This window comes from Stenella coeruleoalba (assembly GCF_951394435.1).
Source record: "Stenella coeruleoalba genome assembly, chromosome: 8".
Taxonomy (NCBI): domain Eukaryota; kingdom Metazoa; phylum Chordata; class Mammalia; order Artiodactyla; family Delphinidae; genus Stenella; species Stenella coeruleoalba.
In genome coordinates, this window is record NC_137154.1 from 83,536,533 (window position 1) to 83,556,213 (window position 19,681).

At 38.7% G+C, this 19,681-nt stretch overlaps 1 protein-coding gene across 1 annotated transcript in view; it reads right to left on the bottom strand.

Annotated features, from left to right (window-relative positions):
* ALKBH8 (alkB homolog 8, tRNA methyltransferase) overlaps positions 1-19,681 on the bottom strand; it is a 70,739-nt gene that overhangs the window by 12,818 nt on the left and 38,240 nt on the right. Inside the window, exons 9-10 of the mRNA XM_079929658.1 lie at positions 3,685-3,836; positions 610-866 (exon numbers count right to left, since the gene is read on the bottom strand). Of these exons, the coding sequence (XP_079785784.1) occupies positions 610-866; positions 3,685-3,836 (409 nt within the window). The remainder of the gene's footprint in view (positions 1-609; positions 867-3,684; positions 3,837-19,681) is intronic.

Consider the following 19,681-nt stretch of genomic DNA (forward strand, 5'->3'; position numbering starts at 1 on the left):
AGAGAGAAGTGGGTTCAAGTCCTAGGTCTAGCACTATAACCTTGGTCAAATTTTTAATCTACTTGAGGTTTAATTTTCTCAACAGTAAGACAACAATAAATACTAACCTTTTTTTTTTTCTATTATGAGTAAAAGAACACTAGATTTGGAGTCATAAGGCATGGGTTCAAGTTCCAGTTACATCCTCTAATAATATAACACCAAGGAAGTAATATAACCTCTGTGAGCCTCAGTTTCTTCATTTATAAAAGATGGACGAAAATATCTGCTTTATACTTCTCATACTTACAAGGAACTAGGAAAGAAAATGGTTTCTATAAAAATCCTTTATAACCTGTAAAGAGTTTTATAAATATAAGACAGTTTTACTGATAAAATAATCTTAGAAAGCAAAATCTGAAGGGACCAAAAAAAAAAAAAAAAAACTGCAAATAATGGCATGCCCATAAATTTCTAGAGGAATAAAAAAGAATGGGAGTGTTCATTAATTTTCAACCTGTTGGTTACAATTTTCTGCAGTGACCTAAAAACACAGCATTATATCATGACGAAGGGATAATAACCCTTACAAATAAAGCAAAAAGAAAGCCAGAAGCAACAATTACTTGCCATATATAACTCCTTATTGATGCCAAGATATTTTCCATTTCCACATCCAATATCAGCAACTAATGAACCACTTGGCAAAGCTTTCAAAAACTCCACGATGTGTGGCCAAGGGGTATGTCTCGTGCTGCTAAAGTGTCTAGCAATTTCTTCGTAAACTTGATGGACATATTCTTGCTCCAGTTGTGAGGCTTCTTTATCACTCTCTGGAAATGATGTGGAAGCCTCCTTCATCTGGCTGTCACAGACCAAAGGGTAACCTAATGAATAAAAGAAAGCAATATAAACCATTTACTTGTTTGTTTTTTTAATTTATTTTTTGGCTGCACCACGTGGCATGTGGGAGCTTAGTTCCCTGACCTGGGATTGAACCCACGCCCCCTGCATTGGAAGCACAGAGTCTTAACCACTGGACCACCAGGGAAGTCGCTAAACCATTATTTTTATCCAAATGATTCATAAGGTATGATTGTTTTCTCAAAAGAAAAAGCAAATCAATCCACGTTTGATGACTAGGGTTAAATAGGCTCTGATTTATCAGTTAAAAAAAGTAGTTCTTACCTAGCAAGTCCAATTATGTATGTGAGGGGTCTAATACAAGAAGGGGTAAATCCATTTGAAACAAAATATGACTGTAATTCTGCATGCCTTATAATGCAGATGCCTATTTTATCTTGGGATTAAGGGTCCTCTTATTCAGGAAAGCATCTTGATGGGCCTGGTGTAACCAGAAGAAATTTAGCAATTAACAGGATTTAGGGTTTTTGTCTTGGTAGGAGTTCTGGGGACCCTAGGACTCTCAGAAGAACCAGACCTAGAAACAAAGTGTGATTTGGTAATAATCACAAGATTTAATGAATACTGTTTGAAGCGGTTTACATATATTGTCTCAATCCTCACAGTAACACTATGAATAGGTATTATTACATTCATTTTACAGATGATGAAACTGACTCATGGAATATTAAATAATGATCCCAAAGTGACAAAGATGTTAAGTCATAGAGTCAAGATTTGAACCCAGGCAGTGGAGACTCCAGAATCCACATTCTCAATGACTACACTGTGTTGCCTCCTTCAATAGAATGAGCAAATCCTAAGGAGAACACCAGCAAGTAGAGGAGATGACAGAGGAAATTTAGGATACAATGTCTCAAATTAATTTTGAAGTGTTCCCTGTTCTCTGCAATAACGTCTAATATTCATTTCGAGTCCTTGCCTTTTCTTGGCTATGCTATAATTTCCCTTTGTCTTCAGCCAGTCTGTGGCACACAACATCTTTTTATGGGTAGTATACTAGAGAATAAAGAAAGAAGTAGTGTTCCCAGAGAAACCACAGACAAGACTTAGCAATAATTAGAAAGCATGTGGCAGCAAAGAATTGATGGCTTCAGGAATTTTCCCTAAATATAACTAGAAGATTCCAAACTTTGAATGGGAGTGGAACTATCTAGTCCCTACTAATGTGTAAAGTGAAGCTCTAAACACTTTATGTAGACATTTAAGAAAAGGGTAGCCCCAGAAAGCTTGAGAGCTCTAAAACATACATGTGGAAACAGATGGGTTACATTATGTTGGTTACATCAGAATTACAATTACACTACAATATACATTACAATTATCTTAAGCTGGTCTTGCTAAAAATTTTATTCTCTTGGAAATTAGGAACATCTCAGTTATGTAAAAGGAGGATCACTTAAATCCACAAATTTTGACCAAAAGTATCCAAAAGATGGCCTTGAACTTTTAAAAAATCTGTAAACTGAATATATAATCAGAGCTTCTTATAGCAACCCTTAAATTAATGCCCATAACAAAAAAACATTTGCATAAGAAAACTAACTTGTCTCTTCTACTAAATTTCAAGTTCCTTGAGAACAAGAGCCATGCTTTATTTTTCTATACATTGTAAAGCTACTGGCAGTGTTAGATGTTCATCAAATACTAAATAAATATTTTTTAATTGATAAAAAAATTTTGTTTTTAAGTCCTTAGTGACATTTTTAGCAAAAGAAACAAAAACCTGTTAAAACCTATTTTAAGCTTCACTAACACGAAGTTATCAAATATGAAGAGTCCAAGTTTCCTAACAGAATAATATCTTATACATATAATAAAGATTTTTAATTTAAAATGTTTTTAAGATGACTAAATCCAAAAGCTCCTGCTAAGATACCACCTATAACTGAAACCACCAGGATGTAAAAAGCTCATAACATCACTGTTATTGTAAAATATTATTTATAAAACACAAGGGGTTTTTATTTGAGTCCAAGAAATACAGGTCATGATGCACTTATACAGACAATTCAGAACAGCATCCTTGACAAGTTTTTGAGCACTCCTTTCCAAACTGACTAAAACAAACACTGTTTATCCCCCTAAAGTTATCCACTTACTATAGAACAGTTTGTCATTTCCAACTTCCCTGTTAAGTTAATGAGAAGTAATTGAGAAATGTGACAAGCTGTTTCCAAAAAAACTTATTCTTGTACAAGTGATATTTTATTTATTTATTTTTTTCCCCACCGTGCAGTGACCTTTTTTTTTTTTTTTTTTTGCGGTACGCAGGCCTCTCACTGTTGTGGCCTCTCCTGTTGTGGAACACAGGCTCTGGACGTGCAGGCTCAGTGGCCATGGCTCATGGGCCCAGCCGCTCCGTAGCATGTGGGATCTTCCCGGACTGGGGCACGAACCCATGCCCCCTGCACTGGCAGGCAGACTCTCAACCACTGCGCCACCAGGGAAGCCCCTACAAGTGATATTTTAATGCCCCCAAACTGTAGTATTCTTAACCATGACTATAATAAATAAAATATTCATTTAGAATCCAACTATGCTCAAGCACTATGTTTGAGGAAAATAAAGATGAGTAAGATGCAGTCCCTGCCCTCAAGGACTATAAACCTAACCACGGGGGTGGTTAAGAAAAGTATATGTCAGTACAATACAAGGCAGAACACAGGAAATGCCATTAGAGAAGTTAAGACAAAGCTCTTCTCAGTTCTTATGGGACTTTAAAAGATTTTCATAGTAGATTTACTCCATTTTACAGGAGGACGAAAATTATATACTTACTACAATTACAAGGTGTTTGCCTCACTTTCCTAAAGGTAAATGATGTCCGTATTCCCCTCTTGCTTAAAGTTAAGTCTTCAACATCTCCAGTGATAATTCCACTTTTGTGACCCCTGGACGCTTGAACAGTATCAAATTTTCTGGGTGTGATTCTAAAAACAACAGTCAAATTAGTTTATTTAACACTGTATTCAGAAAAATATTTCATGTCCTTTAAAAATATTAAGCGAATAGAGTAAATCTAGAAGAATTTATTGCAAATATCTATTGGATTCCCTGAATTGCTAAGCATTGTGGAAAAAAATCAAAGAAATAGAAGTCTTTGTCTCTTAGGAAATTAGCTCCAGGGTAATCATTTACAGCTAACAAACTATGCAAGGGGGAAAAGTAGAAAAATAACAAATGCTTAATTAATACCAATGCCAAGGAAGAAAAAACACGAAACAGATGGAACAAAGAGGAAACAAATAGATAGTAAAGTTAAATCCAATTATCAGTAATGTTAAATGTAAAAGGACTTTAAATCCAATTAAAGAACAAAGAATTTCAGATTGGATGTTTCTAAAAATCCAACTATGTGCTGATTACAAGAGACACACCTTATAAATAAGGACAGAGAATGGTTGAAAATGATAGAAAAAAAAGATACAACATACAAAAAACAAATATTTTGCATATACCTAGCAAAACCAAAAGAAATGTGGTATAGCTATACTAATCAGACAAAGTAGACTTTAAGGCAATAAGTGTTAATAGAGATAAAAAGGAACATTTCATAATGATAACAGGGTCAATCCAACAGAAAAATATTATGTAAAAACCCTATATATTTGTATGCATCTAACTAATAGCACAGCCTCAAAATATATAAAGCAAAAAGTGAAAACAAAATCTAAAAGGAGAAACAGACAAATACATAATTATCACTGGAATTTCTAATATATCTTTCTTAGTAAGTGAAATCTAGCTGCAAGTCAAGGACATCATCAGAAAACAACAGATAATGGAACAAAAAAGTATATGATTAACAGATAAAATAAGTAAAACAAAGATTGAAAACTAAAGAGAGAAAAGTACAAGCCATTGTAGATTATAAGAAAGTTTAAAGGGAATCTTGGAAATAAGATCAAATTTTTGAACGGGAAAAAGGAATCATTTAGTAAGAAAATATGGCCTTTTCAAAGTTAACTTTATAGGGTGAAATGCACATATCTTAAGTGTACAGTTCAATGAATTTTGACAAATGCACACAACCATGTATCCACCATCCCAATCAAGACAATTACCCAAGGAAATTCCCTCGTGCCCTTTTCCAGTCAGTCTTCCCCGCCCCCCTCAAAGCAACCACTATTCTGATTTCTATCCGTATAATTTTGCCTGTTCTTGAATTTCATATATAGTTGGCACTATTTTGTATCTGGCTTTGTCCATTGAACATAATTTTGAGATCTGGCCATGTAGCTGTGTGTTTCAGCAGTTCACTGTTTTTCTTTAATCACTGAGTAAAATTTCATTATATGAACATGCCATAATTTATCCTAAATCTCCTGTTTATTGATATTTGGCATTCTTAGTTTGGGACTATTACAAATAAAGCTTATACACATCTTTTTCAGATATATACTTTTATTACTCTTGGGAAAGTACCTAAGATTGAAATTGGTGGGTCATAGTGTAAGAAACTACCAGTTTTCTAAGATGGTTGCACATAATTTTACACTCCCACCAGCAACATATGAGAGTTTCAGGCTGCTTGACATTCTCACCAACACTTGGTATTGTCTAAGTTTTAAATATTAGCCATTTTAGCAAGTAGCAAGTGATATGAAATTTCAGTTATAATTTGTATTTCTCTGATGACAAATGATATTGTTTCTTTTCATGTGCTTTTTAGCCATTCATAGATCCTTCTGGTAAAGGATCTGTTCAAATCTTATACCCAGTCTTTTATTAGATATATGTATTGTGGATACTTTTTCCCCCATGTATAGCCTGGCTTTTCATTTTCTTAATGCTGTCTTCTGATAAGCAGAAGTTTTAAATTTTGATGCAGTTATTTTGTCTTCTTTTTCTTTTACAGTGTTCTGAAACCTTTCTAAAAAAAAACTTTGCCTACCCCAGAGCTGCAAAAGTATCCTCTTGTATTTTCTTCTAGACATCTCCTAGTTTTTGTTTTTACATTTAAATTTATGATCTACCCCATATTAATTTTTGTGAATGGTGTGAGGTATATCAAGGCTCATTTTATTTCCACATAGAGCTCTGATTGTCCCAGCACCATCTGTTGAAAATTTTCCTTTCCACAATGATTTGTGTTGCCATCTTTGTCAAAAATCAACTGACACCATATCTATGAATATATTCTGTCCCACTGGTCTATTTGTCTATCTGTACAACAATACTACACTCTTTTGATTAGGTAGCTTTATATACAGTAAATCTTAAACGTAAGGTAGAATAAATCCTGCAACATTGTTCTTATGTTCAAGATTGTTTGGATTATTCTTTTTTTTTGCAGTACGTGGGTCTCTCACTGTTGTGGCCTCTCCCGTTGTGGAGCACAGGCTCCAGACGCGCAGGCTCAGAGGCCATGGCTCATGGGCCTAGCCGCTCCGCGGCATGTCGGACCTTCCCGGACCGGGGCACGAACCCCTGTCCCCTGCATCGGCAGGCGGACTCTCAACCACTGCGCCACCAGGGAAGCCCTGGATTATTCTTGATCACTCACGTTTCCTGGTAAATTTTAGAATCTGCTTATCAATTTCTACAAAAAAAGTCTTTTAAGATTCTGATTGGAATTACACTAAATCATTAGATCAATTTGGGAATAACTGATAACTTAACAATATTAAGTTCCCTACCCATGATTATGTCATCTCTATTTCTTCATTTATTTTGCTCTGTAATTTCTCTTACCAACGTTTCATGATTTTTAGAGTATACGTGTTGTATATCTTTTGTTAAATTTATTTCTGAGACTTAAATCTTCTAAAGCCAAGTTGTCTGCTTGACCCACTCTACCAAGGTTATCTGCCTATAGAAGTGGGTTTCATACTCACAGGGAATGTGCCAGGCCTGAAAGATCTCGGCAAACTTTTAAAAAGCATAATTTTATACTAAAGTTGTTGATACTGCTTTATCAAGAATCAGATATGTTGACTACACATCTAGAAAAGTATCAACCATATAATTAAAGTACAAACCATGTCTACCAGACAGCCCACAGTAGTCTGCCCGCCACAACTTAAGGAACCATGCAGTCCACATAGAGGGCACCCCTAGAGCATATAGATCTGGTGTCCAAAGGGCAGTGTGCTGCTGGGCCCCATAGGACACTTCCTAGGTAAGATCACTTCTCTGAGATTGAGAAATATAACCCAACAAATACATAGAAATAAAAACAGCAAATTAGGCAAAATGAGGTGACAGAGGAATATGTTCCAAATGAAAGAACAAGATAAAAACCCCAGAAGAAGAACTAAGTAAAGTGGAGATAAGCAATCTGCCCAACAGAGAGTTCAAGGTAGTGATTGTAAAGTTCATCAAAGAACTCAGGAGAAGATTGGGTGAACAGAGTGAGAAGTTAGAAATTTTTAACAAAGAGTTAGAAAATATAAAGAAGAAACAAACAGAGCTGAAAAATACGACCACTGAAATAAAAAATACAGTAGACGGAATCAGTAGATTAGATGACATATAGAGAAATGGATTATCGAGCTGGAGACAGAGTAGTGGAAATCACTCAAGCTGAACAGAAAAAAGAAAAAAGAATAAAAAGAAATGAGGACAAGAGACGAGGGGAAGATGGAGGAAGAGTAAGACGCGGAGATCACCTTCCACCCCACAGATACACCAGAAATACATCTACACGTGGAACAGCTCCTACAGAACACCTACTGAATGCTGGCAGAAGACCTCAGACCTCTCAAAAGGCAAGAAACTCCTCACGTACCTCGGTAGGGCAAAAGAAAAAACAGAGACAAAAGAATAGGGACGGGACCTGCACCAGTGGGAGGGAGCTGTGAAGGAGGAAAGGATTCCACACACTAGGAAGCCCTTCACGGGCGGAGACTGCGGGTGGCGGAGGGGGGAAGCTTCGGAGCCGCGGAGGAGACCGCAGCAACAGGGGTGCGGAGGGCAAAGCAGGGAGATTCTTGCACAGAGGATCAGTGCCGACCAGCACTCACCAGCCCGAGAGGCTTGTCTGCTCACCCGCCAGGATGGGCGGGGCTGCGAGCTGAGGCTCGGGCTTTGGTCAGAGCGCAGGGAGAGGACTGAGGTTGGCAGCGTGAACACAGCCTGAAGGGGTTAGTGCACCACGGCTAGCCGGGAGGGAGTCCGGAAAAAGGTCTGGAGCTGCCGAAGAGGCAAGAGACTTTTTCTTCCCTCTTTGTTTCCTGGTGCAAGAGGAGAGGGGATTAAGAGCGCTGCTTAAAGGAGCTCCAGAGAGGGGCGTGAGCCGCGGCTAAAAGCGCGGACCCCAGAGACGGGCATAAGAAGCTAAGGCTGCTGCTGCCGCCATCAAGAAGCCTGTGTGCGAGCACAGGTCACCATCCACACCTCCCTTCCGGGGAGCCTGTGCAGCCCGCCACTGCCAGGGTCCCGGGATCCAGGGACAACTTCCCTGGGAGAACGAACAGCGAGCCTCAGGCTGGTGCAATGGCACGCTGGCCTCTGCCGCCGCAGGCTCGCCCCGCTCTCCGTGCCCCTCCCTCCCTGCGGCCTGAGTGAGCCAGAGCCCCCGAATCAGCGGCTCCTTTAACCCGTCCTGTCTGAGCGAAAAACAGACGCCCTCCAGCGACCTATACGCAGAGGCGGGGCCAAATCCAAAGCTGAGCCCCTGGGAGCTGTGAGAACAAAGAAGAGAAAGTGAAATCTCTCCCAGCAGCCTCAGAAGCAGCGGATTAAAGCTCCACAATCAACTTGATGTACCCTGCATCTGTGGAATATATGAATAGACAACGAATCATCCCAAATTGAGAAGGTGAACTTTGAGAGCAAGATTTAGGAATTTTTCCCCTTTTACTCTTTTTGTGCGTGTGTATGTGTACGCTTCTGTGTGAGATTTTGTCTGTATAGCTTTGCTTCCACCATTTGTCCTAGGGTTCTATCCGTTCGTTTTTTTTCTTAATAATTATTATTGATTGTAATAACTTTATTTTATCTTCTTTCTTTCTCTCTTTCTTTCTTTCCTTCGTCCTTCCCTCCTTTAGACAACGAATCATCCCAAATTGAGGAGGTGGACTTTGAGAGCAAGATTTATTTTTTCCCCTTTTCCTCTTTTTTTGAGTATGTATGTGTATGCTTCTCTTTTTTTTTTTTTTTTTTTTAAGCAGTACGCGGGCCCCTCACTGCTGTGGCCTCTCCCATTGCGGAGCACAGGCTCCGGACGCACAGGCCCAGCGGCCATGGCTCACAGACCCAGCCGCTCCGTGGCATGTGGGATCCTCGCGGACCGGGGCACGAACCCATGTCCTCTGCATCGGCAGGCGGACCCTCAACCACTGCGCCACCAGGGAAGCCCTATGCTTCTCTTTGAGATTTTGTCTGTATAGCTTTGCTTCCACCATTTGTCCTAAGGTTCTATCCGTCCATTTTTTTAAAAATTTTTTTCTTAATAATTATTTTTTAATTTAATAACTTTATTATATTTTACTTTACTTTATCTTCTTTCTTTTTTCCTTCCTTCCCTCCTTCCTTCCTTCCTTCCATCCTCCCACCGTCCCTCCCTCCCTCCCTCGCGCCCTCCCTCCCTCCCTGTCTTTCTTTCTTTCCTTCTTTTCTTCTTTCTTCCTGCCTTCCTTCCTTTCTTTCTCTCTTCCTACTTCTACTAATTCTTTCTCTCTACTTTTTCTCCCTTTTATTCTGAGCCATGTGGATGAAAGGCTCTTGGTGCTGCAGCCAGGAGTCAGTGCTGTGCCTCTGAGGTGGGAGAGCCAACTTCAGGACACTGGTCAACAAGAGGCCTCCCAGCTCCACATAATATCAAATGGCGAAAATCTCCCAGAGATCTCCATCTCAACGCCAGCACCCAGCTTCACTCAACAACCAGCAAGCTACAGTGCTGGACACCCTATGCCAAACAACTAGCAAAACAGGAACACAACCCCACCCATTAGCAGAGAGGCTGCCTAAAATCATAATAAGTCCACAGACACCCCAAAACACACCACCACACGTGGACCTGCCCACCAGAAAGACAAGATCCAGCCTCATCCATCAGAACACAGGCACTAGTCCCCTCCACCAGGAAGCCTACAAAACCCACTGAACCAACCTTAGCCACTGGGGACAGACACCAAAAACAATGGGAACTACGAACCTGCAGCCTGCAAAAAGGAGACCCCAAACACAGTAAGATAAGCAAAATGAGAAGACAGAAAAACACACCGCAGATGAAGGAGCAAGATAAAAAACCAAGAGACCTAACAAATGAAGAGGAAATAGGCAGTCTACCTGAAAAAGAATTCAGAATAATGATAGTAAAGATGATCCAAAATCTTGGAAATAGAATAGACAAGATGCAAGAAACACTTAACAAGGACCTAGAAGAACTAAAGATGAAACAAACAACGATGAACAACACAATAAATGAAATGAAAAATAATCAAGATTGGATCAATAGCAGAATAACTGAGGCAGAAGAACGGATAAGTGACCTGGAAGATAAAATAGTGGAAATAACTACTGCAGAGCAGAAAAAAGAATGAAAAGAACTGAGGACAGTCTCAGAGACCTCTGGGACAACATTAAACGCACCAACATTCAAATTATAGGGGTTCCAGAAGAAGAAGAGAAAAAGAAAGGGACTGAGAAAATATTTGAAGAGATTATAGTTGAAAACTTCCCTAATATGGGAAAGAAAATAGTTAATCAAGTCCAGGAAGCACAGAGAGTCCCATACAGGATAAATCCAAGGAGAAATACGCCAAGACACATATTAATCAAACTGTCAAAAATCAAATACAAAGAAAGCATATTAAAAGCAGCAAGGGAAAAACAACAAATAACACACAAGGGAATCCCCATAAGGTTAACGGCTGATCTTTCAGCAGAAACTCTGCAAGCCAGAAGGGAGTGGCAGGACATATTTAAAGTGATGAAGGAGAAAAACCTGCAACCAAGATTACTCAACCCAGCAAGGATCTCATTCAGATTTGATGGAGAAATTAAAACCTTTACAGACAAGCAAAAGCTGAGAGAGTTCAGCATCACCAAACCAGCTTTACAACAAATGCTAAAGGAACTTCTCTAGGCAAGAAACACAAGAGAAGGAAAAGACCTACAATAACGAACCCAAAACAATTTAGAAAATGGGAATAGGAACATACATATCGATAATTACCTTAAATGTAAATGGACTAAATGCTCCCACCAAAAGACACAGATTGGCTGAATGGATACAAAAACAAGACCCATATATATGCTGTCTACAAGAGACTCACTTCAGACCTAGAGACACATACAGACTGAAAGTAAGGGGATGGAAAAAGATATTCCACGCAAATGGAAACCAAAAGAAAGCTGGAGTAGCAATTCTCATATAAGACAAAATAGACTTTAAAATAAAGACTATTAGAAGAGACAAAGAAGGACACTACATAATGATCAAGGGATCGATCCAAGAAGAAGATATAACAATTGTAAATATTTATGCACCCAACATAGGAGCACCTCAATACATAAGGCAAATACTAAAGCCATAAAAGGGGAAATCGACAGTAACACATTCATAGTAGGGGACTTTAACACCCCACTTTCACCAATGGACAGATCATCCAAAATGAAAATAAATAAGGAAACACAAGCTTTAAATGATACATTAAACAAGATGGACTTAATTGATATTTATAGGACACTCCATCCAAAAACAACAGAATACACATTTTTCTCAAGTGCTCATGGAACATTCTCCAGGATAGATAATATCTTGGGTCATAAATCAAGCCTTGGTAAATTTCAGAAAATTGAAATTGTATCAAGTATCTTTTCCGACCAAAACGCTATGAGACTAGATATCAATTACAGGAAAAGATCTGTAAAAAAACAAACACATGGAGGCTAAACAGTACACTACTTAATAACGAAGTGATCACTGCACAAATCAAAGAGGAAATCAAAAAATACCTAGAAACAAATAACAATGGAGACATGATGACCCAAAACCTATGGGACGCAGCAAAAGCAGTTCTAAGAGGGAACTTTATAGCAATAGAAGCCCACCTTAAGAAACAGGAAACACCTCGAATAAACAACCTAACCTTGCACCTAAAGCAATCAGAGAATGAAGAACAAAAAAACCCCAAAGTTAGAAGAAGGAAAGAAATCATAAAGATCAGATCAGAAATAAATGAAAAAGAAATGAAGGAAACAATAGCAAAGATCAATAAAACTTAAAGCTAGTTTTTTAAGAAGATAAACAAAATAGATAAACCATTAGCCAGACTCATCAAGAAAAAAAGGGAGAACACTCAAATCAACAGAATTGGAAATGAAAAAGGAGAAGTAACAACTGACACTGCAGAAATACAAAAGATCGTGAGAGATTACTATAAGCAACTCTATGCCAATAAAATGGACAACCTGGAAGAAATGGACAAATTCTTAAAAATGCACAACCTGCTAAGACTGAATCAGGAAGAAATAGAAAATATGAACAGACCAATCACAAGCACTGAAATTGAAACTGTGATTAAAAATCTTCCAACAAACAAAAGTCCAGGACCAGATGGCTTCACAGGCGAATTCTATCAAACATTTAGAGAAGAGCTAACACCTATCCTTCTCAAACTCTTCCAAAATATAGCAGAGGGAGGAACACTCCCAAATTCATTCTACGAGGCCACCATCACCTTGATACCAAAACCAGACAAGGATGTCACGAAGAAAGAAAACGACAGGCCAATATCACTGATGAACATAGATGCAAAAATCCTCAACAAAATACTAGCAAACAGAGTCCAACAGCACATTAAAAGGATCATACACCATGATCAAGGGGGGTTTATTCCAGGAATGCAAGGATTCTTCAATATACGGAAATCAATCAATGTGATAAACCATATTAACAAATTGAAGGAGAAAAACCATATGATTATCTGAATAGATGCAGAGAAAGCTTTCGACAAAACTCAACACCCATTTATGATAAAAACCCTGCAGAAAGTAGGCATAGAGGGAACTTTCCTCAACATAATAAAGGCCATATATGACAAACCCACAGCCAACATCATCCTCAATGGTGAAAAACTGGAAGCATTTCCGCTAAGATCAGGAACAAGACAAGGTTGCCCACTCTCACCACTCTTATTCAACATAGTTTTGGAAGTTTTAGCCACAGCAATCAGAGAAGAAAAGGAAATAAAAGGAATCCAAATTGGAAAAGAAGAAGTAAAGCTGTCACTGTTTGCAGATGACATGATACTATACATAGAGAATCCTAAAGATGCTACCAGAAAACTACTAGAGCTAATCAGTGAATTTGGTAAAGTTGCAGGATACAAAATTAACGCACAGAAATCTCTGGCATTCCTCTACACTAATGAGAAAAATCTGAAAGTGAAATCAAGAAAATACTCCCATTTACCACTGCAACAAAAAGAATAAAATATCTAGGAATAAACCTACCTAAGGAGACAAAAGACCTGTATGCAGAAAATTATAAGACACTGATGAAAGAAATTAAAGATGATACAAATAGGTGGAGAGATATACCATGTTCTTGGATTGGAAGAATCAACATTGTGAAAATGACTCTACTACCCAAAGCAATCTACAGATTCAATGCAATCCCTATCAAACTACCACTGGCATTTTTCACAGAACTAGAACAAAAAATCTCACAATTTGTATGGAAACACAAAAGACCCCGAATAGCCAAAGCAATCTTGAGAACAAAAAACGGAGCTGGAGGAATCAGGCTCCTGACTTCAGACTATACTACAAAGCTACAGTAATCAAGACAGTGTGGTACTGGCACAAAAACAGAAAGATAGATCAATGGAACAGGATAGGAAGCCCAGAGATAAACCCATGCACATATGGTCACCTTATCTTTGATAAAGGAGGCAGGAATGTACAGTGGGGAAAGGACAGCCTCTTCAATAAGTGGTGCTGGGAAAACTGGACAGGTACATGTAAAAGTATGAGATTAGATCACTCCCTAACACCATGCACAAAAATAAGCTCAAAATGGATTAAAGGCCTAAATGTAAGGCCAGAAACTATCAAACTCTTAGAGGAAAACATAGGCAGAACACTCTATGACATAAATCACAGCAAGATCCTTTTTGACCCACCTCCTAGAGTAATGGAAATAAAAACAATGAATAAATGGGACCTAATGAAACTTCAAAGCTTTTGCACAGCAAAGGAAACCCTAAACAAGACCAAAAGACAACCCTCAGAATGGGAGAAAATATTTGCAAATGAAGCAACTGACAAAGGATTAATTTCCAAAAGTTACAAGCAGCTCATGCAGCTCAATAACAAAAAAGCAAACAACCCAATCCAAAAATGGGCAGAAGACCTAAATAGACATTTCTCGAAAGAAGATATACAGACTGCCAACAAACACATGAAAGAATGCTCAACATCATTAATCATTAGAGAAATGCAAATCAAAACTACAATGAGATATCGTCTCACACCAGTCAGAATGGCCATCATCAAAAAATCTAGAAACAATAAATGCTGGAGAGGGTGTGGAGAAAAGGGAACACTCTTGCACTGCTGGTGGGAATGTCAATTGGTACAGCCACTATGGAGAATAGTATGGAGGTTCCTTAAAAAATTACAAGTAGAACTACCATATGACCCAGCAATCCCACTACTGGGCATATACCCTGAGAAAACCATAATTCAAAAAGAGTCATGTACCAAAATGTTCATTGCAACTCTATTTACAATAGCCCGGATATGGAAACAACCTAAGTGCCCATCATCAGATGAATGGATAAAGAAGATGTGGCACATATATACAATGGAATATTACTCAGCCATAAAAAGAAACGAAATTGAGCTATTTGTAATGAGGTAGATAGACCTAGAGTCTGTCATACAGAGTGAAGTAATTCAGAAAGAGAAAGACAAATACTGTATGCTAACACATATATATGGAATTTAAGAAAAAGAAATGTCATGAAGAACCTAGGGGTAAGACAGGAATAAACACACAGACCTACTAGAGTATGGACTTGAGGATATGGGGAGAGGGAAGGGTGAGCTGTGACAAAGCGAGAGAGTGGCATGGACATATATACACTAACAAACTTAAGGTAGATAGCTAGTGGGAAGCAGCCGCATAGCACAGGGAGATCAGCTTGGTGCTTTGTGACTGCCTGGAGGGGTGGGATAGGGAGGGTGGAAGGGAGGTAGATGCAAGAGGGAAGAGATATGGGAACATGTGTATACGTATACCTGATTCACTTTGTTATAAAGCAGAAACTAACACACCATTGTAAAGCAATTATACCCCAATAAAGATGTTAAAAAAAAAAAGAAATGAGGACAGTTTAAGAGACCTCTGAGACACATCAATTGCACTAATATTCACACTATAGGGGTCCCAGAAGGAGAAGAGAGACAGAAAGGGGCAGAGAACATATTTGAAGACACAAGAGCTGAAAACGTCCCTATCCTGGGAAAAGAAACAGACATCCCGGTGCAGGAAGCACAGAGAGTCCCAAACAGGAGCAACCTAAAGAGGACCACACCCAGATACACTGTAATTAAAATGGCAAAAAATAATGATAAAGAGAGAATATTAAAAGCAGCAAGGGGAAAGCAACACGTTACATACAAGGGAACTCCCATAAGGTTATAAGCTGACTATTCAGCAGAAACTCTGCAGGCCAGAAGGGAGTGACACAATATATTTAAAATGATGAAAGGGAAAAATCTACAACCAAGAATACGCTACCCAGCAAAGCTTTCATTCAGACTTGAAGGAGAGTTAAAAAGTTTTACAGACAAGCAAAAGCTAAAAGAGTTTAGCATCAGCAAGGCAGCTTTGCAAGAAAGGCTAAAGGGACTTTTCTAAGCAGAAAAGACCATAAGAAATATGAAAACTGTGAAAGGTAAAATCTCATTGGTAAAGGCAAATATATAGTAAATGTAGTAGATCAACCACTTACAAAACTAGTAGGAAGGCTAAAAGATAAACCTGGTTTAAAAAAAAAGCAAACATGATAAAAATATGATCAAGTTAAGATGAAATTTATTATCTATAGAATTCTAGTGTAAATTAAAGGGAAAATAGAAAACAACTGACTACAGTTTAATCTATGTGCCACTGCAAAAAAAAAAAAAAAGATCAAGAACTCAATAATAGGCAGAAGATCTGAATAGATATTTTTCCAAAGAAAACATACAGATGGCTAATGGGTACATGAAAAGGTGCTCAACATCACTAATCAGTGAAATGCAAATCAAAGCCAGAATGAGATTACCAGCTTATACCTATTAGAATGGCTATTATCAGCCAGGACAAGGAAGCAACCTAAGTGTCCATTGACAGATGAATGGATAAAGAAGATGTGGCACGTACATACAATGGAATATTACTCAGCCATAAAAAGAAACAAAATTGAGTTATTGTAGTGAGGTGGATGGACCTAGAGTCTGTCATACAGAGTGAAGTAAGTCAGAAAGAGAAAAACAAATACCATATGCTAACACATATATATAGAATCTAAAAAAAAAAATGGTTTTCAAGAACCAGGGGCAGGACAGGAATAAAGATGCTGACGTAGAGAATCGACTTGAGGACACAGGGAGGGGGAAGGGTAAGCTGAGACTAAGTGAGAGAAAGGCATTGACATATATACACTACCAAATGTAAAACAGATAGCTAGTGGGAAGCAGCTGCATAGCACAGGGAGATCAACTCGTGCTTTGTGACCACCTAGAGGGGTGGGATAGGGAGGGTGGGAGGGAGACACAAGAGGGAGGGGATATGGGGATGATTCACTTTGTTATACAACAGCAACTAACACAACAATGTAAAGCAATTATACTCCAATAAAGATGTTAAAAAAATTGTGAAAAAAAAAGAATGGCTATTATCAAAAATACAAAAATAACAAGTGTTGGCAAGGATGTGTAGAAAAGACAATCCTGTACACTGTTGGTGGTTATATAAATTGGTGCAACCCTTATGGAACAGTATGGAGATTCCTCAAAAAATTTTAATATAACTACCATATAACAAAGCAATTCCACTTCTGGGTATTTATCTGAAGGAAACAAAAAGACTAACTTAAAAAGATACCTGGGGGCTTCCCTGGTGGTGCAGTGGTTGGGGGTCCACCTGCCAATGCAGGGGACGCAGGTTCATGCCCCGGTCCGGGAGGATCCCACATGCCGCGGAGTGGCTGGGCCTGTGGGCCGTGGCCGCTGGGCCTGCGCGTCCGGAGCCTGTGCTCCGCAATGTGAGAGGCCACAACAGTGAGAAGCCCACATACCGCAAAATAAAAAAAAAAGATATCTGTACCCCCTATGTTCATTGCAGCATTATTTACAATAGCCAAGACATGGAAACAACTGGGCATTATGCTAAGTGAAATAAGTCAGAGAAAGAAAGCAAATATCATATGACCTCACTTACATGTGGAATGTAAAACAAAAATAAAACAAACTTATACATACAGAAAACAGATTGGTGGTTTGTGAGGTGGGTGGGGTGGGGTGAAGTGGGGTGGGGGAAGGTGTGTGAAATGGTAAATGTGGTCAAAAGGTATAAACTTCCTGTAATAAAGTAAATAAGTCCGGGTGCTATAACGGTGTCGATAGTTAATAATACTGTATTGCATATTTGATAGTTGCTAAGAGAGTATATCATAAAAGTTCCCAATAAAAGAAAAACAAATTTGTAACTGTGTGGTGATGGATGTTAACTAGACTTATTGTATTGACCGTTTTGCAATATATACATAGAGCGAATCAGTATGCTGTACATCTGGAACTAATACAGTGTTATATATAAATAAAATCTTAATTAAAAAATCAGAATTTCCAGGCTGACAGCTTCTGAAACTGTTTATTTTTGAAACTAATTAATTCAGAGTATTGGAAAAGAAGTATTTTACAGGTTGTAACCGAGCAGGACCTTATGTGGTCTTCCCCAGACAGATCCCTCCCCCACATCCTCTGCTTTTAGCTCCTCTCTGAAGTACCTAGATAATAGTATCTGATGCACATTTCCTGAATTGGTTTACAGATGCTAAAACCCCTACTAAATGAAAGAAATTAACTACTTGATGACCATGAGCACCCATGACCTACTGGCACCTAAGGATTGATAATATTAACCCCTGTAACACCACCCTGTTACTTCAACATCAACCAATCAGAGAACTGTGCACAGGCTAATCACATACCCTGGGATACCCCTCCCTCACCCTGCCTTTAAAAATACTTTGCTGGGGTTTCCCTGGTGGCGCAGTGGTTGAGAGTCCGCCTGCTGATGCAGGGGACACGGGTTCGTGCCCTGGTCCGGGAGGATCCCACATGCCATGGAGTGGCTAGGCCCGTGAGCCATGGCCTCTCAGCCTGCACATCCAGAGCCTGTGCTCCGCAACGGGAGAGGCCACAACAGTGAGAGGCCCGCATACTGAAAAAAACAAAACAAAACTTTGCTGAAACCCATTGAGGAGTTTGGGATTTTTGAGCACTAGCTGTCCGGATTCGTTGTACAGTGCCCAACAATAAATGCTCCACTTTCCTTCACCCACAACCTGATGTCAGTAGACTGGCTTTTACTGCGTGTGGGCAAGTGAACCCAAGTTTGTTTTGGTAACATGGTCTTGATACTATTTTAAAATGGATTTTATTTCTTTCCCCCAAAATTAATTTTTTTTTTGCTGTACGCAGGCCTCTCACTGTTGTGGCCTCTTCCGCTGCAGAGCACAGGCTCTGGACGTGCAGGCTCAGCGGCCATGGCTCATGGGCCTAGCCGCTCCGCGGCATGTGGGATCTTCCCGGACCGGGGCACGAACCCGTGTCCCCTGAATCGGCAGGCAGACTCTCAACCACTGCGCCACCAGGGAAGCCCAAAATTAATTTTTGATTATTGACCCTGTATGCTACAAACTTGTATGCTATATTTAGTTATTAATTCTAGTACTTTGTAGATTTCCTAGGATTTTCTACATCTACAATCATAAAGAGTTTTACTTCTTCCTTTCAAACACATATGATTTTCACTTCTTTCTCTTGGATTATTATACTAAGACATCCAATACAATATTAAATAGAAGTGATGAGAGCAGAAATCCCTGCCATGTTCAATATTTTAGGAAAAAGCATTCAATATTTTATCACTAAATATGATGTTGCCTGTGGGTTTTTCATTGATGCCCTTTATCAGACTGAATAAGTTTCCTTCTTATCCTGGTTTGCCAAGTTTTTATCATGAGTGGATGCTGAATTCTGTCAAATACATTTTCTGCATCAATCAAGATGACATGATTATATACTTTTTCTCTTTTGTTCTTTTAATGTTCGGTTTCCAAATGTTAAACCTATCTTACAATCCTGGGATAAACTCCACTTAGTCTTGATGTGTTTTCTTTTTTATATATTGCAGGATTGGATTTTCTAATATTTTGTCAAGGACTTCTACCATCTCTGAGAGATACTGGTCTGTAATTTTATTTTGTTGTAATGTCCTTAACAAATTTTGGTGTCAGGGTAATGCCAGTCTCATAAAACGAGTTGGGAGAATGGCTCTTTTAAAAGAGCTCATGCTAAAAGCAATTTTTTAGAAGTAAAAGCAAGCGAAAAATGCCTGAAATTATATGATTGTTACTCTAATAGCTGAAAATGATTAAAACTATGGTGTTGAACAAAAGTCAAGATATTTTAGAACAATGAATATCTTGAAACTCTTATTAGCAATTCTCTCTTGGGTACTAAGTAGTTCTCTATAATGGCTCTCTGAAGTCAATGACTTCACTTGCCTAGAGTTAAATCTTAGGCAAAGGTCAAACAGTACTTA